Here is a 27016-nt window from a genome sequence, read left to right as displayed (position 1 = left end):
TAAGTACGTCGGTTCCACAATATAATACTTCAAAGCTATTATAAAATGAGTGTGCAAGTTTATTCCTAAGTTATAAAAAGTTACACCGATTGTCCTGCCTCTGTATAATATACAAAAAAGACACTGTCATTTATTTGATTAAAACTTCCATAATGTACTCTGTACTCAACACTTCAAACAAACCTTATTGTTTGGATCTTATGTTGGAGTGTATATACAGTATCGACCAGATTAATTGAAACAAAACTTTTTTGTTGTATTTTCGTAAAAAGTTTTGTAAAATCTTTTGTTTATTAGTTATGTCACAAAGTAATGTTTAATATGATCTCATTTGTGCTCAATCAAAGATTTTACTCTTCTTGGCATCTATTTTATAAGGTTTTGGCACGTGGGTGCCATTTTTTCGTCTCGAAACCATACCTGAATTATGGACAAAATGAGCTTTTCCACCGTAGTATAATAAATTTTGAAGAGCAGATTCTTACAGATTGCCGATAGATTTTCAATTAGGTTTATGTCTGGCAAAATTCTTGACCAGTCCAACACAGTTCATTGTTTTTGTGTAAAAAATTCATCGTTTTTGTATCTCTAGTAGTATCTTTTCCAGTAGAATTGACCACCCCTAAAACATTTTTTTAGAGCGTGTTGAAAATACGAAAAAAATGTTTTGTTTCAATTAATCTATTCGATACTGTAGTACCTATGATCTAATTTGTTTACGTATGGAAACAGTACTGGAACTGAACTTGATACTTTTTTCAATGCTAGGATTATACCTGCCGGTTTTGTTCCAGTATTTATTACGATGTTGTTGCCTCTCTCGCAAAATGCATAAAATATTTCATTATATATGCAGATCTTTCTAAGTATTCGTATTTTTTGCTTTACTCGTCGATTCGGGGTCAATATTCTCAAACACATATTATTCTATCTGCTCTCGATTTTCAATGCCATTCTCCATTGATCAGCCTTACTGTAAACATTATTGATGTAAAATCCAATCAAAGAGAAAATCATTGCAATTTGCATCTAGATGACTTTATTATCTTCTTCTTCCGGTGGCTCTCCAATTGCTGAAGGTTGGCCGCCATATTGGAATACATTGAAGGGTCCCACAAAGAGAATGTCAGCACGTTGAATCTCGGTCCACTCTCTTTAGCTATCTTAAGCTGCCTTCCTCTTCTACCCTCTACTTTTCAAATCATTATTTTCCGGAGACTTGTCTCATGCTGTGTTTAACTAGATAACTAAACTACATTTGTAGATACAATGCCATTTGTGGATCGCACAATATTGACATATGTAGTAGCTGTGCGGAATAGTGATTTATTGTTAAATGTCTCTTACATTCACTTCTAATAAACGAAACTTAAGTGCCATGTAACAGGTTCCTATTTTTAATAAAAAAACTTTTGATTAAGTCTCACGTTTTTGACGAGACAAATGTTTACTTATTAAGGGCTAAGGCACAGCTTTACCTTGATTGAGGTCAGTAATTGCCGAGTTTTCTCGATTCTATAATACTTAGTAGTATCTACCGCTTCATGCGCAGTTGTAGCCGACTAAGGTATAAGATTTCAATTTATAATAGGAATAAAATAAACTACCTGTTCCAGGACTTATGTAAACCATAGTCTACCTGATTTGTCCGCTTCGGTAAATATACGAGTATTATAACGCTGAAATTATTTTATATCCATGTTGCGTTTTTTTTTCGTTATACGCGTGCTCAACTTACCTTCGCTTGTTAACTTAAAAATAAATATTTGCCTATTATGAATATAGGCATACATACACAAATATTTCTATATGTGGCCTGTTTTAAAGAGGGATTATCCTCCTGCGATGTCGATTCCCAGCTGTCGATCCATCTCTTTGCTGGTCTGCCTGGGATTCGTCTACCTTGGAGTTGGCCGTATATATATATATATATATATATATATATATATATATATATATATATATATATATATATATATATATATATATATATATATATATATATATATATATATATATATATATATATATATATATATATATATATATATATATATATATATATATATATATATATATATGGGGTTTTTTTTGGATGATTCCATTCTCCTCACATGCGCACAGCATTGTCTCCTTCGTTGCCTTTCCCACCTAACGACCTCTTCGATCTCGCATGTTTCCCTTATCCTGTTGTTCCTTATTCTGTCTCGTAGACTCTTGCCAGATATGCTTCTTAGAGTCGGACACTCTAAGAAAGTTTTTTTTAGATGTCATGATGGGTCGCAAACAAATATTTCTATTGTTATATGTACTATTTATTTTCCAGAAAATATAGCGACTTGTGATCAAAAATAGAAATCAAGTTCTGGATGTATGTGGATTAAAAAGCGGACCCAATGTCTACAATTTATTATTTTTATTATTAAATCATAAATAACATATTAAGTGGCTGCGAGTGTTAAAAGTACCGAGTGTCCTTCATGAATATATTATGTTAGGGATTTGACGTAGGTACCGAGTAGTTGGCAATGGGGGAACAGGGATCGCTCGTATCGTACATTAGTAGGCAGTTCCGTCCCTAAAATGACACCAATCTGATTGCTACATCCTTTTATCCTACTTGTCATGTCAATAAATTGTCGTATCAAACGCCATTAATTCAATGCTGTTAATTTGGGCACCAGTCACGCGCTTCTCAGGCGTTATCGCTCGAGCTTGCAAGGCGCTTCTATCCGAGACCAAACCACCCGAATCTGGAATATTCATCAGATCGCATGATAATAATATTTACAGCAGCGTTATGACAGATCATACCATCGTGTTTAAAAGCGAAATTATCAATTAAGCTCAAATTGATACATTACATTTTACATTATTTTTTGACATCTCTACATAGATGAAGAAGATGAAAGAAGCTTTTTATTGAGTAGAAACTCTTTCATTTGTATGTGAGGTCCGAATCCTGGATTACGAGAAGAACCTCGGTAGAAGTGTGTAGCAGCTCAAGGGGACTACTCGGCTGTCAAAACTCAAAACACAGTAAGGGACATTTTTTTTGAAAAACCTTTTATTTTTGTTGTTGCATTTTTGGACTAAGTAGAATCTGCTTAGTCTAAAAATACATTTTTAAAAAATGTCCCTTGCTGTGTTTTAAGTTTGAAGGGGATTAGTGTCATTTGATTGTATCCCAATAAATGTTGCTTTTAGAATAAAAGTCGGATACTTTTTCAACAGCGTATGTATAATCACATACATGAGAAGCGCTATGAAATTTCATTTTCATTTTATTATTTTGGCTTATAATTTAACCAGTTAATTTATTTACAACATTTTGAGTGTGTCCAAATACTTGTTCACAAATCTGGATTATCTTCAATTATAGGAGTTATTTTTCAAATAATTTTTTTGACATCTCAACATAGATTAAGAAGAATATGGAGGCTGATTTAAGTGATCAATTTACACACGTGAAATATTCACCAATACTCCCCATGATTGACAACCACGCTATTCAAATTCTTGGAACTTCTAGATATATTGATTAAACTTGAAACACAGTCCTCGAATTCAATAGACTTTACTAGGGATATCTATGGTGGGATGAGGCAAGCTATGTGGCATTTATAATACCTACTATTACATTTATCTAATTTATAATATTTGTCTATGAGTTGTCTTATCTAGGTAAATAACGGCTTTACGATAGACTTGTTTGGAGTCGCATTTGTTTAGAGAAATAAACTTATGTACTCTATTATGACAATTAGGTTAGGAAATTAAAAATTAAAATTATGATAACCTAAAATTTGTTGCACTCTTGCTTTGTTATGGAATACTGTTTAAAACAACGTGGCAGGTGTCTACTTACTTCTAAGAAAAAATAAAATATTATACGAATGAAATTAGTAAGGCATGTTACTGTTATTTGAGAATAATAAATAAGAAAACGTCACGTTAGAAGAATTCTGTTATCAAAGAGTTAAGTGTATTATGGTATCATGGCTACTTAGCAAATATAAATACTATATACTTACACATATTTATATAATAATGTGTCAACAGTGCAGTGCCTTGGAAAGTGCAGCTTTACGAAAGACAATGCATTTAATCCAATTTCCATTTCTGACGCATAGCCAGCCTCGTTCGATGGATGGGTTTATTATTTTCAAACCTTACAACTGCAAATAATAAATAAAAATGAGATAAAACTCAGTTGCTTGCACAAGTTCTCTTTATGCAATCGTTTTACCAGCTAAGAATAACTTAATATTTTCAAGAGGTTCCATACTCCATAACTGAACAATGAATGAAACTATTTACGAAGATTTAATTCGTGATTTTATCCATTGTTTTGTGCGATAAAATGAATGTAAACATATTGTATGCAATATTTATTATACATCCTGTATTATTCTCAACTTACTGACGCAAACAGCAATACTGTCATTGTATTTTTTTCTTTAACCTGTTACAGTACTTGAAAAAGATCTGATGTCCTTTAATGGTTTAAAACGTAGGTTACCAAACTGAGCGTATGGGCGATGAAGAAATCTTGGTGGCAATACTGCAATATTATATTTAAAGCAAATGTTTAAACCAAAATTTTGTACTAGAGCAAGGAAAAGTGTGAAGCTTAAGATGGCTGTCCGTAGGTAATTAAACGGGATCTTCACTAAGCGTTTTAAATAAATAAAAAATAATAGCAGTGGAACCACTCATAACGAGTAATTCGCATAACGAGCAACAAGTGAAAAAGTTGCTCTCTTAACGAGCGATATTTCGCATAACGAGTTGCAGAGAAAGGGCAAGACCCTTTTTCACGACCTTCTTAGGAGCCGGGACTTCCGCGCTAGTAAAAACAAAAAAAAAATGTTTCGCATAACGAGTAAGATTCTGGAACGAATTATGTTCGTTGTGAGAGGTTACAATGTATAATATTGTCATTGACTTTAACAGTCCCTCTAATTCCAAATGCATAACTATCCATTTGAGTAAACCCCCAGCGGAGATGTCAAAAAAATGTCGTCAATACTGAATGAAAACTATCGTCAATGCTGTCAAATATACCTATGTATTTGTGCTAAATACTAGATTCTTACAATGATATTTGTAAGAATCAAAAATATTTAATTTGCTGCCCGAAACCATTAAGATTTCCAGGAGTGATTAGGTCTTTAAGAACAGTGTCCGTCGATGATTACTTAACATTGGAAGGGACAAGGTGGAAAGTGAATTAATTAAAGTCCAGGTGTAATTATCACATTGAAAAACCTTAAACTATAAATTATTTTTGTATCTCCTGTATGTTATGCTTATAATCTAATCATTAAAAAATATATTTACATATATATATATATATATATATATATATATATATATATATATATATATATATATATATATATATATATATATATATATATATATATATATATATATATATATATATATATATATATATATATATATATTAAAAATTAAAAAAAAAAATATATAAACTTTGTATTACCATGTTAGTATTCGGCTCAACACAGGCCATGCCTAAAGAGCCGTAATACGTATAATAAATGTGTATATGAAATGAATATGAATATTGAATGTATCTATGTATTATGAAAATAAATAAATAAATAAAATAAAATAAATGATCACACACGTGTAAAGAAGGAAGATAAATGTTTGAATTTCTTATCGCCTTTGATGCACGTATGTATATCTACTAATGACAGAATACATTTTACCGAATATATCCAGTTTCACCACGGAGTTGAAGCACCCACCTTATTCTTCATCTTCATTGATGATAAATCATTATGTCTACATGTTTGCATTTATTTATAACAAATGATTCGAGGAATGCTAAATGACTGGCACACAATCTCATTGCACAATTTGATCGGAGTTAATTGCTTCGCGTGACTCTTGCTCTCGATATGGTCAAGTAAAAATATATATTTTTTTATCGAATTATCGATAAATATTTCTCGTTAATTCATAAATCTGTATTGCTAATCGCCGAGATATAATTTTATTTAAAGGTTACTGTAGATTTCTAAAAATATACATTATAAAATAAGTTATTATTGCTCAGTAATAATATCGTTTTAACGTACTAATATGTACGATTGTTTTATTTTATTTCAAGATTCTCTCTGTGTTTGTGAGATTCCAAAAAATCAATAATTTTTATTTGAATTATTCCCTTGTAATTGCATTTTATTATATTGGCGACACATTTCATTCTAACGTAAACACGCTTAAATAAAAGATTTTGGTAAAATAAACTAGTGCACACAAGTTTCCACTTGCATCAGTTCCCGCTCCCAGCAATACTTAGAACTTCTTCCCCGTCTTAATCCTCATTGCTGAGGGTTGTGACCCTTGCAGAAGCAATGACTCTTCTCCAGTACTTAGAACAGGGTCCACAAATTAGGTTATGGACAATAGTTCGCCAGTTGTCCGATAGGTGAATCTTGCAGTAAGACACGTAGTGTATCGTTACGATTTTGGTGTAATCTTGTCAATTTAAATTACTTAATTTTAATTCTTGTATCTCACTTCTTTCTTTACAAAGATTAAGAAAATAGTATCGATTGTCTTGATTTGTTTACATATATTTATTCATTCCTAATAAAAACACAATGCAATTTCAACATAAATAAGCGAGATGTGACGGAATCAACATTTTTTAACGTCACATTGTACTTCGTTGTGTGATATCGACGTCATGTGAAATTTTCTGAATACATTGTCAAACATAATGCATTTAATGAAACCGTTTCTTGATAGGTAAGCTACAAAATTATATCCCTCGAATCACGAAGTGCCCGAATCCCAAGAAGATATAATAACATCACGTTACCTCTAATATTATCAAGTGATGAAATTCATATTTAAGGTGTTTACCTAATTAATACCGTTTACATTATTGTTAAATATGTATATATTTTTAAATATATACACGTATAAAGTATCTTTTAATGGATTTTTATGGTTGTGATGTACGTATACTCGTATATGGTATACAAATTAAAATAATTGCTCTTATCATAGTAATATTTATCTATTAATTATCCAATAAAATAAAAATCTAAATGTTAGATTACCTAAATCTTTCAGAATAATAAATGTACTTAGCACCTGCCAAAACAGATAAGTCTTGTTCCTAAAAGCCAGACGTCAAATTGTGAGTTAATTTGTCAATTAGTATGTAGACATATTTTTTTTATCAAGTAGAGATACAATATACATAATACAGGTATACTTACATTAGAAGTGACGAGTGTCAGACAAGATAAGAATAGGTAGGTTTATATCATATCATGACCTAGACCAGTGGTGGGGAATCTGCGGCCTCTTAGCTACTAACTCTGAGACGGCTTTTTGACTTGTACCAATTAAAAAAATTAAAAAAAACTGAATATCTTTATAAATAAAAATCCAGCTTCCATAATATGTTTGTGTCCGCAAAATTCGTAGTTTTTGTAAGCAAGTAGTCGATGGATGGACTTGATTTTTTTTTTAACAAACACGGTCTTATGTTGAATCAGATAAATGAGTGTGGCTTTACAAATTAAAAGGTTTCCCATCTCTGACCTAGACTATCAAAAAACTGAAAACTTACAGGAGAGAGATTACTGAAACTAAATAAATATTTGTAAATTAAAACAATTTCATATTATTTGATGTCCTTGATAAAAAGGTTAATTAAACATTTTTTTATTATATTTATGTAACCGTTTAATGTACATGTATGTATTATTTTCATAACCGTAATTTACGCTTCTTCACTCAGCTGTTTGCTAGAGTTTAAGGGCCTACGATAATGTATGTATTTAAATTGTATTGTATTTGATATGTATGAGTGTGCCTGCTATAATCGGAACGTAATTAATTTAAACAAACTTAAGTCGCAAAATCAAATGACCTCAAGGCAAAAACAGTTTGATTTATATGTGATATTTTATTATTACCGTGGGTTGTTAGTTTCACAGATATACAGGTTAAGTTAATAAAGACGCAAAAAGTCTTACCAGTACCTTCTTTGTAACAATAATAGCATTATAAATATTACGTATACCTACCCACATTCCCATCACATATATCACAGTTCCGTGTTGAATGTTTTTGCGAAGAAGCCATTAAAAGGTAATTTTTACATCCATAAAGAACTAATAAAGAGACGTTTTCTTTGTAAACTGTTTTTTTCGTCGACTCTTCCAGCATTTTCTGTAGTAACACGAATCTGATGTGTGCGCACAACAAGGATGAACCGATTATATCTAATTTTATAATTGAGTGTGAAGGTTTTTGTTTTTCTCTTCGGCACGTCGAACCCGCAACAATGTCGGAATGTACCAACTACATTGTCGTTTGTACCCGCGAAGGTACTCATGTACATGTACTCTTGTTCTTAATTGTAAAATAATGTGGTTAATATTTCTGAATTACGTAATTATTTTTACGTAAAACGTCCAGATATTTAGGCGAAATAAATTGTATTGATTTTTTCCATGCTTCGTAAAAAAATTAGGTGCGCAAAAGTGCTGAAAAATATAGGTTCATGAATTTCAGAATTCATAGCATTTTGAGAATCGCAGTCTTTGTTCGGAAGTATATACTTTTAACTTTAATTGCAACATCATATCTCTCGAATGTGGTTGGTAATAGAAGCAGAAGAACACCGAGGTAAACTTGGCATGATAAAGTATTTTAAATACTTGAGATTGGTCAGATCAGCAGTAGGAATAATAGTAATGAATAATAATCGGCGCATATGTATGTGGGGATGCATAAACGTGGAAAATGCGAAGATTGTGTGCAGAGACAGATTGGTGTGGCGTTCTATTCTCTCTGCCTACCTCTGCAGTGAAGCATCGTGATAGTTAGATTTTGATATAATACATTCTAATAAATAACAACGTAAAAAAATATCGTTTAAAATTATGGTTGCTAAAGAAAACATTTTTTTGACATATAGAGAAATGGAAATTTTCTTATGACGGCGGGTATGTATGAGGAGATGCATGAACGTGGAAGAGGCGAAGAATGTTTGCAAGGACAGAGTGGTGTGGCGCTCTATTCTCTCTGGCTACCCCTGCGGGGAAGCGGCGTGATGGTTAGTTATTTAGATAGTTAGAAATTTTCTTATCTATGTCAAAAGATCTGTTGGCTTTAACACTCATTAGTGATGAAAATCCATTAAACCACCGAACAAGAAAGAGGAGCTTTATGAAACATTCGCTTTATATGGAAAATTCGGAAAACCCAATATTTAATAAGAGTACCTACGTCAAGAATAAATTAGTTACTTTTTCTTTTATAAATATTTTTACAATTTATCAACAGATTTTTGGAAAACCTCGATTGATTGCATATGTAAGGAAGTAAGTAAGTACAGGGTGTTTAGCAAGATCATTAATGTATATTGTTTTTGTGACAGGCCCGTCCACTTGGGTCGAGAAGTTCCCCGAAGCGAGCGGGTCGCGGCAGAGCCCCGTGGACATCGCCACGCCGAGCACCATGCCCACCGCGGGACTGCCCCCGCTGGCCTGGACCTACTCGCTGGACCAGACCAGGTCGCTCGTCAACCCGGGCTACTGCTGGAAGGTCGAGGAGAACGGGAAAGGATCACGTAATGTTCTATCTTTATAATATTTTCAATATTATTAATATTTGAATGAAAGGAGTGGGTGGTAGTGATTGTCCTGACGAAGAGACGGGTACATCTCGAAACCGGTAGACATAAAAATCTCGGTGAGTGGTTATATACTTATATTATTAACATTTTTGTAAGTAATAAGTACATTTACTTTGTGGTTAGTCATTTTAACTTATTTTGTTTTTTGTTTTTACAAAAATGTTAATAATATAAGTATATAACCACTCACCGAGATTTTTATGGAAACCGGTAGACATAAAAATCTCGGTGAGTGGTTATATACTTATATTATTAACATTTTTGTAAAAAAATAAATAAATAAGTTCTATCTTTACTCACCCCTTTACTATCGTCTATAGAATACAGTAATACCTCGCATAGCGCGGGTAATCCTTGCACCAATGTTGAGCCCTAAACGAATCAGCGCTAGCGGGGTCTATTTTCCACATATATAAATGATAATGGTATACAAAATGATACACTTTTTTGCACGAATGTCTTCCATTTTTGTACGCAGTGTTCAATTATCGCGATTTTATATACAAATACTAATGCGTTTCACATGACGAAACAGTATTGTAGTACATATACAGGGTGTCCTTTAATCTGACGTATTCGTTTTAAGGGGTGTTAGGCCAGCTTATGACTCACCAAAAAAATGAAAATATGACCTCAGTAAAAGTGCCTTAGTTTTCCAGATATTTCCACTTTTATGAATTTTCCGAACATCTACGCCTTAGATCAGTTTTTTGAGTACCCCTATTTCAATTTTTCATATTTTAGGATTTTAATTGTATTATATAAATAAAAATAAAACAGATGATTGCTCGTAGCGGACAGCTCCTGTCACTTAGAATTTTCAATATTTTCGATAGCATTGCTTTTATTTAATTTTTTGTTCTTTACAAGCATTGTGAAATAAAAATATATTAAATATTTGATTTCTTTTCCAATTAACCAGACTGAGCTACAGAAACGCGTGGCCGTAGTAAAAAATATAATAGTTTCTTTTTGCATATCTCAGACAATATATAAAAATTCATGCCATTCCGAACAAATAACCTTGTATTGTGGACTAGTTCTTTGAAATACGAGTACTTACATAAAAATGATTTATCGATTTTATCGATGAAAAATCTGAAATTAACTTACAAATGTTTAAATAATAATTTAGAAAAAAAAAACAAAACAAAGAATAACGCTATCGGAAAATTTAACATAAAATAATCGTTTTCTCGATTGATAGCACAGGATGAGCATGGTACGTAGGTACTTGAAGGTTAGTAGGTTATAATAGGTAAATGTTGTACAGACACATAAAAACTCGCGTAGTATGCGACACGTGGAGTGTCTTGTGCTGCACAACACTAGTAGCTACCAGAGCCGGCATGAGGGAGATCCCTCAGCAACTGCGAAAGTTGCCAGACGCCAAAACATTTTTTTGTGTAAAACATTTTATGTATCCAAATACTCGTTCACAAATCTGGGGTTTCCCCATTTTATTAGTTATTTTTACATTTTTAGACATCTCAACATAGATGAAGAAGAATATGAAAGTCTATGTATTTACATGGATTGTAACCTGTCATAAGCTGGTTAAGTGATTACTTTACATACGTGCATGATTCACCATCCTATCCATGATTGACAACCACGCTACTAAAAACTACTTGTTTATAAACGAATTGTTAATATATTTTATGAAACAAACATTCATACCATATACATATTTAAAAGTATTTTTAAGTAACGAGTTACCTCTCTAATAGAGTGTACTGGTCGTGTTTAGGGAGGAAGTACTGACACTAAATAAAATAACATAAAGTACTTGTTGGTTTTGTATTATATATTTTAACCGTTTTTTTTAATATTTTTTATTGATATTTTTACATTCAAATAAATATTTTAGTACATTAATACTTTAAATATTTGAGTATGTATTGATTTTTTTAAAGCTATGGTTTCGTACACAAAAGTATTGTAAATCATTTTAAATGATTTTATTAGTAAAATTTGTAGTGAAATTAAAAAGATAATATTATTTTTGAACACGAGGCAAGAGGTTATCATGAAAATCATGTAAAAAAATTACGTAATTTAAAAATAATAATTGTATATATATTTCGGTTATAATTACATGTATGAATTATATTTTTGTCGATTAGGCAGCTCTGAAAGTTGAGAAATATAGCAGTGAATAAATTATTTGTGATTTTTTTACTGACGATGTTAAATAGCACGTAGGGTGGAAACCTTTAAAATGAGCCCAGTGGGCAATAATATTTTTGGTCCCAAGAATGAACGATAAATATGGAAGTAGAAAACATTTATAAACAGTTTCTTCCATTTTTTATTTGTTGAAGTAAAAGGGGAAACAAAAATATGCAGCAAAGGTAAAATAATGGAATGAGTAAATGACCACAAGTTAATATTGTATGCAAAAATTGTAAAATGGTTATTTTTGTATATCACCTTAAAATAGGTAAAAATAATAACTTAAAATATGTAAAAAGAACTTCACTGACAAGATACATAGGGTACTTTGATAGGTTTTTACAAAAAATGTATATGTTATAAATATATGTATATATGTACGTATATGTACGTATACATACGTAGTATTACCTTGGACTGGTACCTGAAGTGGAGGGCTTATCACCTTACCTTCATGTGTTAATGATCAAGATAACATTGCGTTTATATGATGCAGTGCCCTATGCACCATTGGGGGGGGCGGATAAGGGTTTGAAGAAGAAGAAGATGTACGTATAAATATATATTTTTAAACTAATAAATGGAATTCTGAAATGAATTCCAAGTCAAAATGCCTCATCCTGGCTCTGCTCTATACTGTGTACTAGTTACTCCGTAGTACGAAGTGATGTTTCAATTTGCCAATCCAAAACACGAGTTAGTCGAAGCCGTACAACGTACTCGTACAAGCTAAAACCGGAATGTTTCCATTATTACTGCCCTAGCTCTGTGCTCAGACTGCTCAGTGCTTGGCACACGATGTTTAGCTTCCATATGCCTCCGTCTAGTTTATTGCTCTCCTCTCAACTATATAATTAAATTGGCTAACTTGTTTTTCGATGAGTTCATATTTCTTTCTATTGCAAAAGAGAAACTAGACGAAATTATAGGCAGATATAAAATACTGTGAAATGAACTATTCTAACTAATAAATTTCCAGGCTTTCAAGATTGTGTCATTTTGTTAATTACATAGTTTAAAATAGAAGAAGATAACAAATTGTTTCTTGAGACAAGGTACATACGTACCTACTTAATGAACTTTTCTCAGATTATTTGGCTTTTAATATGACATATTCCAATAAATAACAACGTTAAAAAAACATAGTGTAAAATGATGGTTGCCTTGATGAATGATGCTTTCCTTAGAAAACATTTTTTGACATATCGCTCACTCCTTTCAAGAACGTCATAAATCAAAAATCGCCAATTTTCAGTTGTGCATGTTTTCGGAATGCCCAAAAAATGTACTTTATCCCAGCAAAAGACGCATATTTTTAACTTAATATTTACCCGCTACAGGACAGAAAATGTTGTTTTTGAATTTTGAAGAAAAGGCATTGTTTAATTATTTTTTTAAAAATACTTAATATTTTTCAAATGGAGAAAAAACCCTCAGGTTTTACCTTAAAAGATCTGTTGCACAGTAAAAAGTTCAATAAGTGGCTTGATATTTATTTTTAATATATTGTGTTATATTTTTAAACTTTAAAAACGTTCTCCTGAAAAATCAAGTTTTTTGATTTATGACGTTCTTGAAAGGAGTGAGCGATATAGAGAAATGGAATTATTCTTATCAATGTCAAAAGATCCGTTGGACACTCATTAAAGATGGAAATCCATTAAACCACCGAGCAAGAGAGAGGAGAAGGAATGGATTCGCTTTGTGTCGGGTTGTGGTCCCGTGGTTAGAGTCGCGAACCCTTGAGTCAGTGTCTGGGATCGAACCTAATCTACCACAATTTGATACCTATTTTTTATAATGCTTAGGCTCACAGAAATAGTATGAAAAGTATTTTTGTAAATTATAGAAACTCAAATATTTCTCTTTTTAAAAAATATATTTTAAAATTACGGGAAAATTAGAAAAACGCAGCATTTTATAAGAGAACATCAAGAAAGCAATAAAGAATTGATATATTTATGCACGCCTTAATATCAACTGTCTGGATTTCAAGCGTTTCAAAAGGAAATGATAAATCAAATAGATCCCGCGAAAATGGTCGTCAACATTAGACGTTTAAAGTTCCCACGAGTATTTCAGTGTGGGCCATAAACGTAATATTTTTAACCTTGATTCCCCGTATTATGGTGTTAGAAGGTCGTCCGTGAGGAAGGGCCGATACGCTGTGGTATAGGAAAACGTTGGACATAATCCAATGCTGAGGGGATAAAAACGTTTCTTATTTATTAAGCTCCAGTGTGAATGCTAGTTAAATTTGCCATAAAATTCAGAAAATAAACCCGGTCAGTGATTTAAGCAGGCCGATGGTTTTTACAATAAAATCACAAGATAGATGATTTTAAAACATTTTTATAATAAAACTGATCAAACGTGTTATAAATAGAAATAGCAGTTCAAATGAAAACTATCAGTTGGATAAAAAATAATTTATTATATGTGCATTGAATTTATGTTTTTAAAAGGTTTTATGATGTTTGATTGCTCAATTTTAAAACTATGGATGATTCTCAAACTTTTTTTCATTGATTTTTTCCACTAAATACAGTTTCTCCTGATAGGGTTTCTTCTTACAACGAATTTCAATTTGTCACAAATATATGTTTAACGCATTTTAAATGTCAAGTCTTACCTTTTCCTAGATTTTTTTTACAGAAAACAGTATTTTGTAACATTAGTTCATTATTAATTTGAAATATTAATGTTTTTATTTTATTTGAAGCATTAACTTTGTGATTTTTCCATCTTATAACTTACAAAATAACTTTAAAGAACAAATAACTATTTTTGACTTAGTTATAATGTCGACCGGTTTCGAAGCAAACAGCAGCTTTCTCAAGACTAATTAATCAGCAAATGAAATAATATTATTATTATGTACATATTTTAAATATTTCAAGCATTTACTTTGTGGTTAGTCATCTTTACTCATTAACTTTTTTTATTAAAAAAAATGTTTGTTTATTACCGTTCATCGAGATTTTTATCTACCGAAGTTTCGAGACGCACCAGTCTCTTTGTTAGGACAACCTCTACACCAGCATGCAAACAATAGTACACGTCACTACCCCTGGATTGCAGAACAACATGCACTTCAGGCCGAGGTCCGACATACTTAGTGCATGTTGGTCGTCGGGTCGACCAAAAACGCATGTGATTAACATTTAGTGTAGTTTTATATGTGTGAATATAGCTATGGTAGCAACGTGTAGCATTGTTTGCATGCTAGTGTAGTGATTGTCCTAACGAAGGGACGGGTGCGTTTTGAAAACGGTAGAAAAAATCTCGATGAGTGGTTATATGCTAACATTACGTACATATTTTGTGTAAAAAAGTAAATAAGAAAGTTACATGGTATAATGTTTTCAGTAATTTCAGGATATTAGTAAGTTAAGCCCAGTTTTACCATTAATGAGATGTATATGATAATGTTTTCCATTTTACCTACCCATTTATGGAATATAATAGTGTGGGTATCTACTATCAAGTAATCTGCGTAATTTAGTACATATTGTGCATTCATACATGTAAAAGACTTGCGTATACACAGCCGGTCAATGTGACCTTACATAAAAATATGCGAATTGCTGAAAAATACAAAAAATGTTTTCATTTTTTTACGCTAATCCAAGTGAGATTACTTCAGGCGCACGTAGTACAACAATAAAAAATACATTTCATTTGAATACTTATGCTGTTACCGTTTTATATCTTGAATAAATATAATATTAGCAACTTCTAAAGCGGACTCAGAGACAGTTGAATTAATACCACCAGGACGACAAAATGTACAGCAATGAAATACATATTTTCGAATAATTTAAAAATCACACGGCACTTAGTACACTACTTCTGAAACATAATAATTGCGTTATCTGCTCTGGCTTAAATATATATATTTTTTTAATTTACAAAATAAAGGTAATAAAAATAAAGAGGAGAGTGAGCAGTAGTATATCTGGTTAAAAATGATGGTTCAATTTTTAAAATTTTCAGTAAGTTAAAATAATAGAACCAATTAGTAACTGAAAAAACTTTTTTTAAATCCTAGATGTAATTTCAAGATTTTTCTGAAAGTCAACGCGTATTTAGGAAAATATTTTCAACATATTGAATAATTTCTTTCAAATCGTACGTATCATCAACGTCAGAATATATGTTATGTTCATGTAGATATATATGCCAAATTTAAATATTATTTTAATTAATTTATTCATTATTTTAATAATTAATTACTAATTATTATAATTTGACTCGTTTATTTTTAAATGTCTTATGCGAAATCGAAATCGAAGTTTCTACCCCCCACAGCGGCTATGTCGTCGGACCATCTTTTTTGGGGTCTTCTTATTTTGGGGACTCTTATTCTCCCAAGGTCTTATTCTCCCAAGGTCTGGGAAATTATGTTTATATTCCGAACTGTGGTCTTTCTTTCCAGATCTTATTTACTTTATCCATGCATTAGAATACGTGTTCTATATAAATTCGAATTGAAATTATGTTTATATTCCTAACTGTGGTCCTCCTTACCAGAGCTTACTTAATTTATCTATGGATTAGAACAAGTGTTCTTAATTCGAATTGAAACTATGTTTATATTCCTAACTGTGGTCCTTCTTACCAGAGCTTACTTACTTTATCCATGCATTAGAATAAGTGTTCTAAATTCGAATTGAAATTATGTATATATTCCTAATTGTGGTTCTTTTTTTTTCAGAGCTGCGTGGGGGTCCGCTGGGGGACGACGTGTACCAGCTGGCGCAGTTCCACTGCCACTGGGGCTGCTCGGACGGGCGCGGCTCCGAGCACACGGTGGACGGCAAGGCCTACTCTGCCGAGCTGCACCTCGTGCACTGGAACACCACCAAGTACGGGTCCCTAAACGAGGCCGGCGGCCACCCCGACGGGCTGGCGGTGCTGGGAGTCTTCCTAAAGGTAGGTCCTATACTCTGAACAATACAATACATAAGCGGCTTGTGTACTACGGTTTTGAAAAATGAAAGCGACTACGAAAGTTTAGCGTTATCGAATTTACGCGCAACGTGTTCACGCACCGATCAAGAGCACCGATCCGAATAAAGATGGACAAAAGCACAAGCCAATCCAAGCCAATCATCGTTTTAAAACGCTAACTGAAGTGTCGGACGGTAAAATTCCATGTGGTGCACAAACGCCCATAGGGCGCTTGTCCACTACCCAGAATTTTACCGTCCGGCACTACGGTTTTGAAAAATGAAAGCGACTACGACAGTTTAGCGTGATCAAATTTACGCGCAACGTGTTCACGCACCGATCAAGAGCACCGATCCGAAAAAAGATGGACAGAAGCACAAGCCAATCCAAGCCAATCGTCGTTTTTAAACGCTAACTGACGTGCCGGACGGTAAAATTCCATGTAATTCCGTATAGTGGACATACCCAGAAACCTTCCGCTGCATTCCCAGCTCTAGTATTGAAACTCGGTTTCCTTTCGGACCAATCCATTTGAAAAAATATTTTCTTTTTTTAATCATATAACCAGTGGCGTACACAGAGAATTAATTAGGGTAGGCAGTAGAGGTACTGCTTAGTAAGGTAGGGTAGGTACTGGTTGCGTTTTTATATGTCAAGTGGATAGGTAAGGATAGGTACTGCTTTTCTGCCTATATCGCTCACTCCTTTCAAGAACGTCATAAATCAAAAAACTTGATTTTTCAGGAGAACGGTTTTAATGTTTAAAAATATAATACAATGTATTAAAAATAAATATCAAGCCACTTATTGAACTTTTTACTGTGCAACAGATCTTTTTAGGTTAAATCTGAAGGTTTTTTTCCCCATTTGAAAAATGTTTAGGATATTTAAAAAAAATCATTAAACAATACCTTTTCTTCAAAATGCAAAAACAACCCTGTAGCAGGTAAATATTAAGTTAAAAATATGCCTCTTTTGCTGGGATAAAGTACATTTTCTGGACATTCCAAAAACATGCACAACTGAAAATTGACGATTTTTGATTTATGACGTTCTTGAAAGGAGTGAGCGATATGGAATGCACACCCCTGCATATAACGGTATTTTTTTAGATGGAGTTGCATTTATTGTTTAACTTGCTTATTATGCACAAGGTTTATAGATATTTATGGTTTATATGTATTAATGTCGTTGAAAATATCGTTTTATACCGATTCATTTTACGTCGCATCTATATTCTCCTATCCACATCTATATCATATTATATTCTTTATCATATACACATACCTACGCTTACATATGTATAAAACACACATGTATGTATATTATAGTTTAATTCAGTTAAAAAGGGATTCACGCTTTAGTTCTCTTTAAGATAAACCACACAGTTATCTGGAAAGCCTTGAAAAGCCAATAAAAAATTTATTGCCAATGTTACGCCTTGAGTTGAACTCGAAATAATTTTATAGGGCCTGACTCGGTTCTTCAAATAGTTTTGTTAATTAACAGAGTAGAAGTCCATGGTCGAACTAACCAAATGTATTTACGGTACCACACTAAAAGCTTATGCTAACAGATATATTTTTCAAATATTTTTCTGGCCAGTTAACCTTCAAAAGTGACATTTAGTCACAACTTGGAATTCAAGCCATATTGTTTAATTTGTTTACCTAGCTGAAGAAGTCGCTACGTGTAATTAATAACCAATCAATAATATATTTTAAGAGTCATTCGGTACTTGTATTCAAGTTTTGTTAAATAGCATATAAAGTAATTAAAATCTTAATTTAACAAACTTAGTTTTGACCCAATTGATGACTATTTGTGGAAAATTTACGATTTTCATTGTTTTTGTGATCTTATTGGATCTATTTTTCAAATGTGTTTAATTGTATTGTTGTTCATCTTCGACCTATCATTGTTTATGAATTATCAACAATTTCGTATTGGTTTCTTATGATTGAGATTTTTAGAGAGTTTTTACTCAATATGTTTTCATGTAACATTGCTCGAAAAAAGTAATAAAAAAGTTATTTAACAAAAAAGAATTATCGGACTGACGTTTCTTGAACGAATAAAAGGATAAAGATATCAGAGAGTTCACAAAGTTTTCTGAATTTCTATTTTTGTCCCAAAAAAATCGTTTTTAACACGATGAATTAGATTGTGCTTGTTTCGGCTTTTTGACACATGAATTCTGAACGCTGGTAATAAGAAAAATATAAAAAAAAGAAAACAAGGAAAACGGAGAGTGAGGAGCCCTTAATAATTTTAATGTCTTTTCGTTAAACTGGTCAAGTTTTCAAAGGTTCCTCATCATACTTTACAAAAATAAGAATAAAGTAAGTTTAAACTACCACGGAATCATATCTCAACTCGATAAAAATATAATAAATATAATAATAATAAAACCCTTATCCGCACCCCAATGGTGCATAGGGCACTGCATCGTATAGATGCAGTGTTATCTTGATCGTTAATACACGAAGGAAAGGTGATCAGCCTTTCGCTTCAGGTACCAGTCCAGGGTCATATTGAATATATATTTGACTGACACATCAATAATATTTATTTTGACCCTCTTGGGAATCGAACCCGGGACCTCCAGCATGGTGGCCTAGCGCGCTAACCACTACACTATGGAGGCGGACTAATAAATATAGTAAAATATTATAGTAGTCCATTTGCGAATATGAAGACAGGCATGTTTTACCCTAATGTGCCAACAACACACATGATTGACAATGAATATCAAACTTATTGAAACAATATTACAAACACATGACTTGTGACAATTAACACAGATCAAACAGTGTTTTGTTTCGAATTACGGATCGTATTCATCTAATTGACTTCTGCAGAACTTGTTGTTTTTGTAACCAGAATAATGCAATCGGAGGCGCTTAATATTCGTGAAACAGCTCTAACGGCAGGACGAATACAAAACAGACATTCGTGTTTGCCAAATGAAACATCTCACATCATTATGATTAACTTTTATCTTAGTGAGATGTACCGTGAACATAAAATGTGTGTACATTATGAGTGACGTACAACGTACAGTGAACTACATATATATGTATATACATATATATATCTAGGTAGATAGGTACGTGTTCCAATCCGCATATATACTTGCGTGTGTGTATGTTATATATATATATATATATATATATATATATATATATATATATATATATATATATATATATATATATATATATATATATATATATATATATAAATTTATGCATATATATATATATATATATATATATATATATATATATATATATATATATATATATATATATATATATATATATATATATATATATATGTATATATATTTACATACATACATACATACACACATATAATTGTATTTTTAAAATATAAATTGATAGGCACTTACTTCAGCAAATCTTTCAACCAAAACTAAAATATGTCTAGATTTCTAATTGATATTTTTTGCTAAGTTGAAACTAAGCAAAAATATCAGCTAAATACTGTGTTAAAATATTTAGATTTTCTAAACGTGCTAACCAAGTCTCATCTTTCTCAGTTCAACAGGTATCGAAAAAATTAATATTTTCCGTATCTATTTTTTAAAATTGATATTTAAATCAATATCTATCGAAATCGTATTTAATTTTCCGATGTGAATAAAGACAAAATGATATGACTTAAATACATACACTCCCCCAAGCACATTACATTTTAGATAGCACTCAAAGAACGCTCTCCTCTAAAATGAGAACGCTGATACAATATGAGTCTTATGAATATTATGGAATAAATTTTTTTTTGGAGTTTTTCGACCAATTTTTTCGTATTTTTTAACCGGTAATTCTACTATGTAATGAACGCTAGAATTTCTAATGTTTTGTTTAGGAAAACATTTTTTGGGGTCTCTCCCAAGATATCGCCAGCCCTGAATCCAGGACCACTTGTTGGTAGCACAATGATCTAACTATTACATTACTGATGCAGACAGGATACAAATTAAGTAAAAATTTACGCTGATCGAGACAGAATTTACTAGTGTACAATTTGAGATTATCTTAATTTTTGGATCACAGCCATTCATTTTATCACTTGCGCATTTTTTAGTTTATCTGATTTTTAATTCCCCTTCACCGACAGCCCCGATATTAAGCACACTTTACAGAAAGATAGAAAACTTTTACGATGTTTTTCTATCTGATGTAAATTATTGTTGACTATCAAGTGACTTTAAAAAAAGTCTTTTCATAAATAAAGCTATGAAGGAAGTCGTAAAAAATGTCGGAGCATTTTATCAATTTATTTCTGTAACGTTGCATAATGCGATATACTCGAGGTGCTCAAATTTAACAGTGGCAGGGGTGTGAAGGTGACAAAACATAGTTCCGAATCCAACTCCTGAAAGTTGAAACATCGAATTCGTTTGTGATTTGTAGTGTGGAATACCGTATTGAGCTTTAGTGGGAGACATTTATGATCTTATTTAACGAAAATGGCGCTATATAAATTATCCAAATTTATTATTATTTTTAGCGTCATATTTTTTAAGTACCTTTTTATGCAATGAATTTTATATTCAATGCGTAGGCAAAGCTGTGAGGTACTCGAATACTATACTTCAAGTCAGTGCCGGCCTTAGCCTCCTTGGCACTCTCTTACGAAGTTTTTCGGACGCATGTTGAAGGTTAAACTTTCGTCGAATTTTATATCGACGTACTTTTAAAAAAATCGTCTACGTGTACATAATTTTCTAAAACGTATTTTTAATTTTATTAATTGATTCGGCAGTCACTTTGTGGTAATATACATCCAATTTTAATCAATGTTATTCTTGGTAAATACCACTATTTCTTTAAATCTATTGTGACACGTGTTTCGATGCATTCCGCATCATTTTCAAACACCGTTTGTGAGGCTAAGATAAATTTTAGAGTTGAGTCCTAGTGACATTGAAGGATGAAGAGGGGGTAGGAACTGTTTCATATTTTTATTTATTTATTATTATTTTTCTTTCTTTTATTAGTGGGAACATACAAAATAGGGAAAGGCTTTAGTCATTGTCATATTGTTAATTATGGGTTTATTTTATTTGTATTTTTAAGAATTTCTGTATTTATTATTTTTACTTACTGTTGATGCTACTACCTTGAGTCGATATTGTGTGGTTTATTGCAACTTCAACTCCAACATACGAAAAACAGTTTCATGACTCCCTAAATTCCCCATAAATTTAAAATAATTCATCGTCATAAATTAAACATCGTCAATTTTCAGTTTTTCATGTTTTCGGAATGCCCAGAAAATGTACTATATCCCAGCAAAAGAGGCATATTTTTAACTTGATGTGAAACCGCTACAGGGTAGTGTTGTTTTTGCATTTTGAAGAAAAGGTATTGTTTAATTATTTTTTGAAATTTACTAAATATTTTTCAAATGGAGAAAAAACATTCAGGTTTTACCTAAAAAGATCTGTTGCACAGTAAAAAGTTCAATAAGTGGCTTGATATTTATTTTTAATACATTGTATTATATTTTTAAACTTTAAAAACGTTCTTCTTAAAAATCAAGTTTTTTTTAAATATGACGTTCCTGAAAGGAGCGAGCGATATGTATTTACATTTTCAAACGTACCGGTAGATATTAATCTGTGTCCGCTTTTCAACTTATAAAACTGTAAAAAACTTAATTGAGAACAATTTTTAGTATTTTTCCAGGTTTTAGATTCACCTGTAGATGTCTTCGTTGATAAATCAACTTTTTACACGTGTAAAATTATTTATAACATACTATTTTTGAGTTTGACCGAGTTCATAAATTAATCACCTGTGTGGGTAAATTAAAATAAGTCATTTTTTTTACGAGTTAAGAAACTTTCAGTGCGTCATACTTTATAATACAGTCCACTTCAAATTGGATTGTCCGCGTAAATATGGACATTAGAATGTAAATCATAATTCTTTTTGTTTTAAAAATTACTAATTGACTGTTTTTACGAATGATACATTCTATTCGACTTAATAGATTTTTGTTACGATGTTGGTTTATTGGCTAATAAATTAATATGAAAAATCGCAACACTATCGATAACATTCTTTTTAAAAATTGTAGAGAACTAAGGAAGATATTAAGGTTTAAACTTTAGATATTTGAATAAAACGAAAAACGTGCGTTCGCTACGTCATCAAATTTCCGTCATCGAACGTTTTATGACGTCATATGGTTTATTGTCTGTGGTTTATAGAGCTGTAATAGTAGTAATGTAGATTGTTTGTTTACCACAACACTACCATTTGTGTTATACAAATATGAGGGAAGGGGGGGCGGGAGGGTGGACCATAGACATAACAAATAGAGCCGCCAATAATTTAGCAATGTTACCAATATTAAAATAAGTCCATGGTTTCTGTGACGTCATTCATTGCCAACTTACGAAAACAACTTATTTATGAAGGCGAATTTTCCAAAAGAAAATGACGAATGAAAATATTGATTATATCGGCTGTTATAAACGCAAAATGAGTCTAATACAATCCTTTATAGGTTGAGTATGTTAAATTAGACATTCCTCCCGTCTGACAATGATCCATTATGCTAAAATTCCATTTTCAGTGCAAAACAATTCCCCCTAAAAGTAAAATCAATATTAGGACATTTTTTTGTTTATTTATGTTATTTACATTTACGTTACATATTTCCACTAAGAAAATATATATATTTTTTTTCAATTCTGTTATTTGATAACCCTCAATAACACACATAATTAAATAAATAAAATAAACTCGTTACTCAAATTTAAATTGCTAATGAATGAATTTTCTATTTAGTATTCAACTGATTCAAACTGAATAAATGTTTATTAGTGCAACACTTTCATAACATGACGAAAAAATATTCGACACTAATGTCACAATTCTAAAATAATCCGAAAATACACGAGCGGTGTTTATTTTTGCGACTAATATTCGTACATTTTATTTATAAATTGATGTAACTTTAATAATATAGGTCAGAAATACACCAAGGAATAAAATAATAATAATAAAAAAATGTAGCAACATTTTAATTTCAATATTGTGGTTCATGCTTTCCATTTTTTTTAATCTAGCACCCTTTTATATCTAATGACAACTTATTGAAGGTCCGATTGTGTTAAGCACTCAAAATGTGATTCAGTTCATTATCATTCAGATTAATTATATCGTCAAAAAACCTTTCAAACTGCTTATTAGTATTATTAAAAAAAAGTTTCATTCGAATCACATCAGATAAAATTCTTCTTTTTTCATCAATTGATTCGGCAGTCATTTTGTGGTAAACTTAATCCATTTTCAATTTAAGTTTAATTTGGTAAATATGTACCACTATTTCTTAAAATGTATTGTGACATGTTTTGATACATTCCGCATCTCTTTAAACACGTGTCACAATATGTTTTAAGAAATAGTGGTATTTACCATGTAAAACTATTAAAAATAATTACATCTTATTTGGAAAGAGGGAATGTTTTGATACCGACCAGTGTTTTGATACTAAACCTTGTTTGTAGGTGGGAAAACATCACCCGGAGTTGGAGAAGATTGCCGACCTGTTGCCCTTCATCACCCACAAGGGAGACAAGATCACCATGAAGGACTCACCTGATCCCGCCAAGCTGCTGCCAGATAGCAAGGCCTACTGGACCTACGAGGGTTCCCTCACAACGCCTCCCTGCACCGAGTCCGTCACATGGATCCTGTTCAAGGAAGCTGTGGAAGTCTCTACAGAACAGGTGGGCATCTTTATTACTCATTACCTGTGACCAGACTGGAGTTTGTGTACTTAGTGATAACTGAGTCAGCTGCCTTTGCGGGTATTTTTAAATTTTAACATTAATGTTGTAGATTTCAGATAGGAATGAAATGTGAAATAAAAAATAAAGTTTTTTTGACACATTGATGTCAGGCTGGTTTCTCATCAGCCCCGACCATAATTATTCTCAGTATGCCGCCTGACTCTCAGTATACTAATCACAAGTATCTATTAAATGTTTTTGGTGTCTCTCGCACTCAACCAAAAGTATGTTAAACACGCTTTTAAGCGTTTCCCGCAATGTGTTAAAATTAAATTAAAATATTTTTATTTGGCTAGTAACATTGTAAAATTATTTGTTAAGTTAAAAATTATGATATATTAAATAGAAAAATATAAAATATGTGAGAGAAAAAATAAGGAAAAAATAAATACTTATGTCATGTTCCTGTGGTTAGTGTCATGTATTAGAGTTTCTGGGTTCGAATCTACTCTAATATGATTTAATACTTTTATTTTAAAAATGGGTTGCTTTAGCTCACAAAAATAGTATGAAATTGAAATATTAATAAAAACACAAATATTTATTTTAAATAAATAAAAAAAATATATTTATGCTCACTCAAGTGGCGGAAACATTTATAAAAAAATTGCCTTAAAGTAAGTTTTATATAAGTTTTGATGATTTTATTATATCATTCATAGGATACCCACTTCAAAAGTTGATATGTGTGATAAAACACACACCACATATTATTTTATGTGTAGTATTAATAATACTGACATTTCAAAGTGTTTAATAGCATGATTTGGATAACAAACCCACATATGGTGAAATAGAAAGAAAATTTACATATATTTTTTAATTTTACAGTTGAACAAATTCAGAGTTCTGAGAACATACGGATCCAACGAGGACAGACCGTGTGACGAAGGTGTTCATGTCATCAACAACTACCGCCCCCCAGTGCCACTGGGCAACAGGGAGCTGCGCGATTGTGGTTGCAACTGAACTTAGTTGCACTCCACCTCACTACATATTGGCACCATCTGCAGAGACTACACTATTTTTATACAAAAAGTCTAAATAATCCTATAAACAATTCACATGGGAGACAAAAGATTATTCTGACTAGCTTTTAAAGAAAATTGATCACTCGATGCCTATAAACCATCTTACAAATGCAAGCTTTGTGTATTTAAAATAAATTAATGAATAACATATATGTAATTATTATGAATGAATGAAATTGTATAAGAATATACTATATTTGATTTAGAACAGTAGTTATTTAGATACAGTAGCAGAAAACTATTTTATATATATTATATAATAATAAAAATCTTATTAAATGTAGTGTGTAGTCTCTAAAGATATCAGATTGCTAATATTGCCATACTAAATGTATCGCTGTTGGCGTTTTGAAATATCTATTATTATTTCTTTATCTTATTCGATGCGTTAAATATATTGCCCTATAGGAAATATTCCACACTTACAAACCAGTACTAAAATATTTGTGATGTTAATATGCTGATACTTTTAAGATCTTCAACACGTACTCGATAAAGCATAAAATAAAGTGGAGTATTTCAGATAGAGTTTTGTTTTATTATTTATTTGTTAAACAAATTAGCCCCACGGGTTTGCTTGACCCCTCTAACTGAAATAGACAGGTTTTGTGCATCATTAATGCTTATATGTAGAGGTGAACGTAGAAAACTTGCGAGGAAAAGCAATGACCAATATTTGGCCTTAATATTTGGTTGTACATATTATAAGCTCTATTTATGTTTTAGATTTGCTTTAGCAGTTTAGATTAAAATGTAATATTTTTATAGGACATATTATTAAACAAACGGTTAATAAGGTATACAAAAGGTTACTTAAATATTTTTTAAGTGAAGCATTACTATGCACAAAATTATACTAACACAAAAAAAAGGTTTGGTAATATTTATAGGATTTCAAGATTTTCCCAGATCTGATTCGGAAAAGTACATTTACATGTATGGAAGAAATGATTCTCATTGACTGTTAGAAATTGTGCCTTTTCAAAATCATTAGACAAGAAATACATATATTTTTTAAAATAAACGAATCTCGATTAAGGCATGTGAATTTACATGATTGCTTGTCAGATTCTACATATGTAAAAGCGTTTTCACAGTTTCATACTTTATTAAAGGGAGAGAATATTTTTTATAGCAGCAACCTGATAAATTACACAGGTTGAATATTTTTATTTAAATCGATTCATGTATTTTGTAATACTTATTTGGAATAACATTATTATTAAAATTAGATACCTTTATTAAATATTTTGTATTGGAAATAAAACATTCAAAGCAGAATAAAAAAAGTAAACTTTTGGACAGTTAGAGGTGTTTATT

The 27016-nt window shown here is 31.5% G+C and overlaps 1 protein-coding gene and 1 long non-coding RNA gene across 2 annotated transcripts in view; one reads left to right on the top strand and one right to left on the bottom strand.

The window, feature by feature from the left end:
• The window catches only part of CAH1 (carbonic anhydrase 1), a 73572-nt gene extending 47741 nt beyond the window's left edge, over window positions 1–25831 (top strand). Inside the window, exons 2-5 of the mRNA XM_088263453.1 lie at window positions 9443–9634; window positions 16593–16810; window positions 24381–24602; window positions 25497–25831. Coding sequence (XP_088119579.1) covers window positions 9443–9634; window positions 16593–16810; window positions 24381–24602; window positions 25497–25634 — 770 coding nt within the window. The 3' untranslated portion in view covers window positions 25635–25831. The remainder of the gene's footprint in view (window positions 1–9442; window positions 9635–16592; window positions 16811–24380; window positions 24603–25496) is intronic.
• On the bottom strand, window positions 2525–8128 carry LOC148307432 (uncharacterized). Its single transcript, XR_015837851.1, has 3 exons — window positions 8085–8128; window positions 4035–4178; window positions 2525–2753 (listed from the first exon to the last, which is right to left on the bottom strand). It is a non-coding gene; the product is annotated as an uncharacterized LOC148307432 (long non-coding RNA).
• Window positions 25832–27016: the final 1185 nt, after the last annotated feature.

Source organism: Brachycentrus maculatus, unplaced genomic scaffold (assembly GCF_059751285.1).
Source record: "Brachycentrus maculatus isolate JH-2025_06_01 unplaced genomic scaffold, ASM5975128v1 h1tg000199l, whole genome shotgun sequence".
Classification (NCBI taxonomy): domain Eukaryota; kingdom Metazoa; phylum Arthropoda; class Insecta; order Trichoptera; family Brachycentridae; genus Brachycentrus; species Brachycentrus maculatus.
The sequence above is the reverse complement of the archived record's forward strand: the minus strand, read 5'-3'. Positions and strand labels throughout refer to the sequence as shown.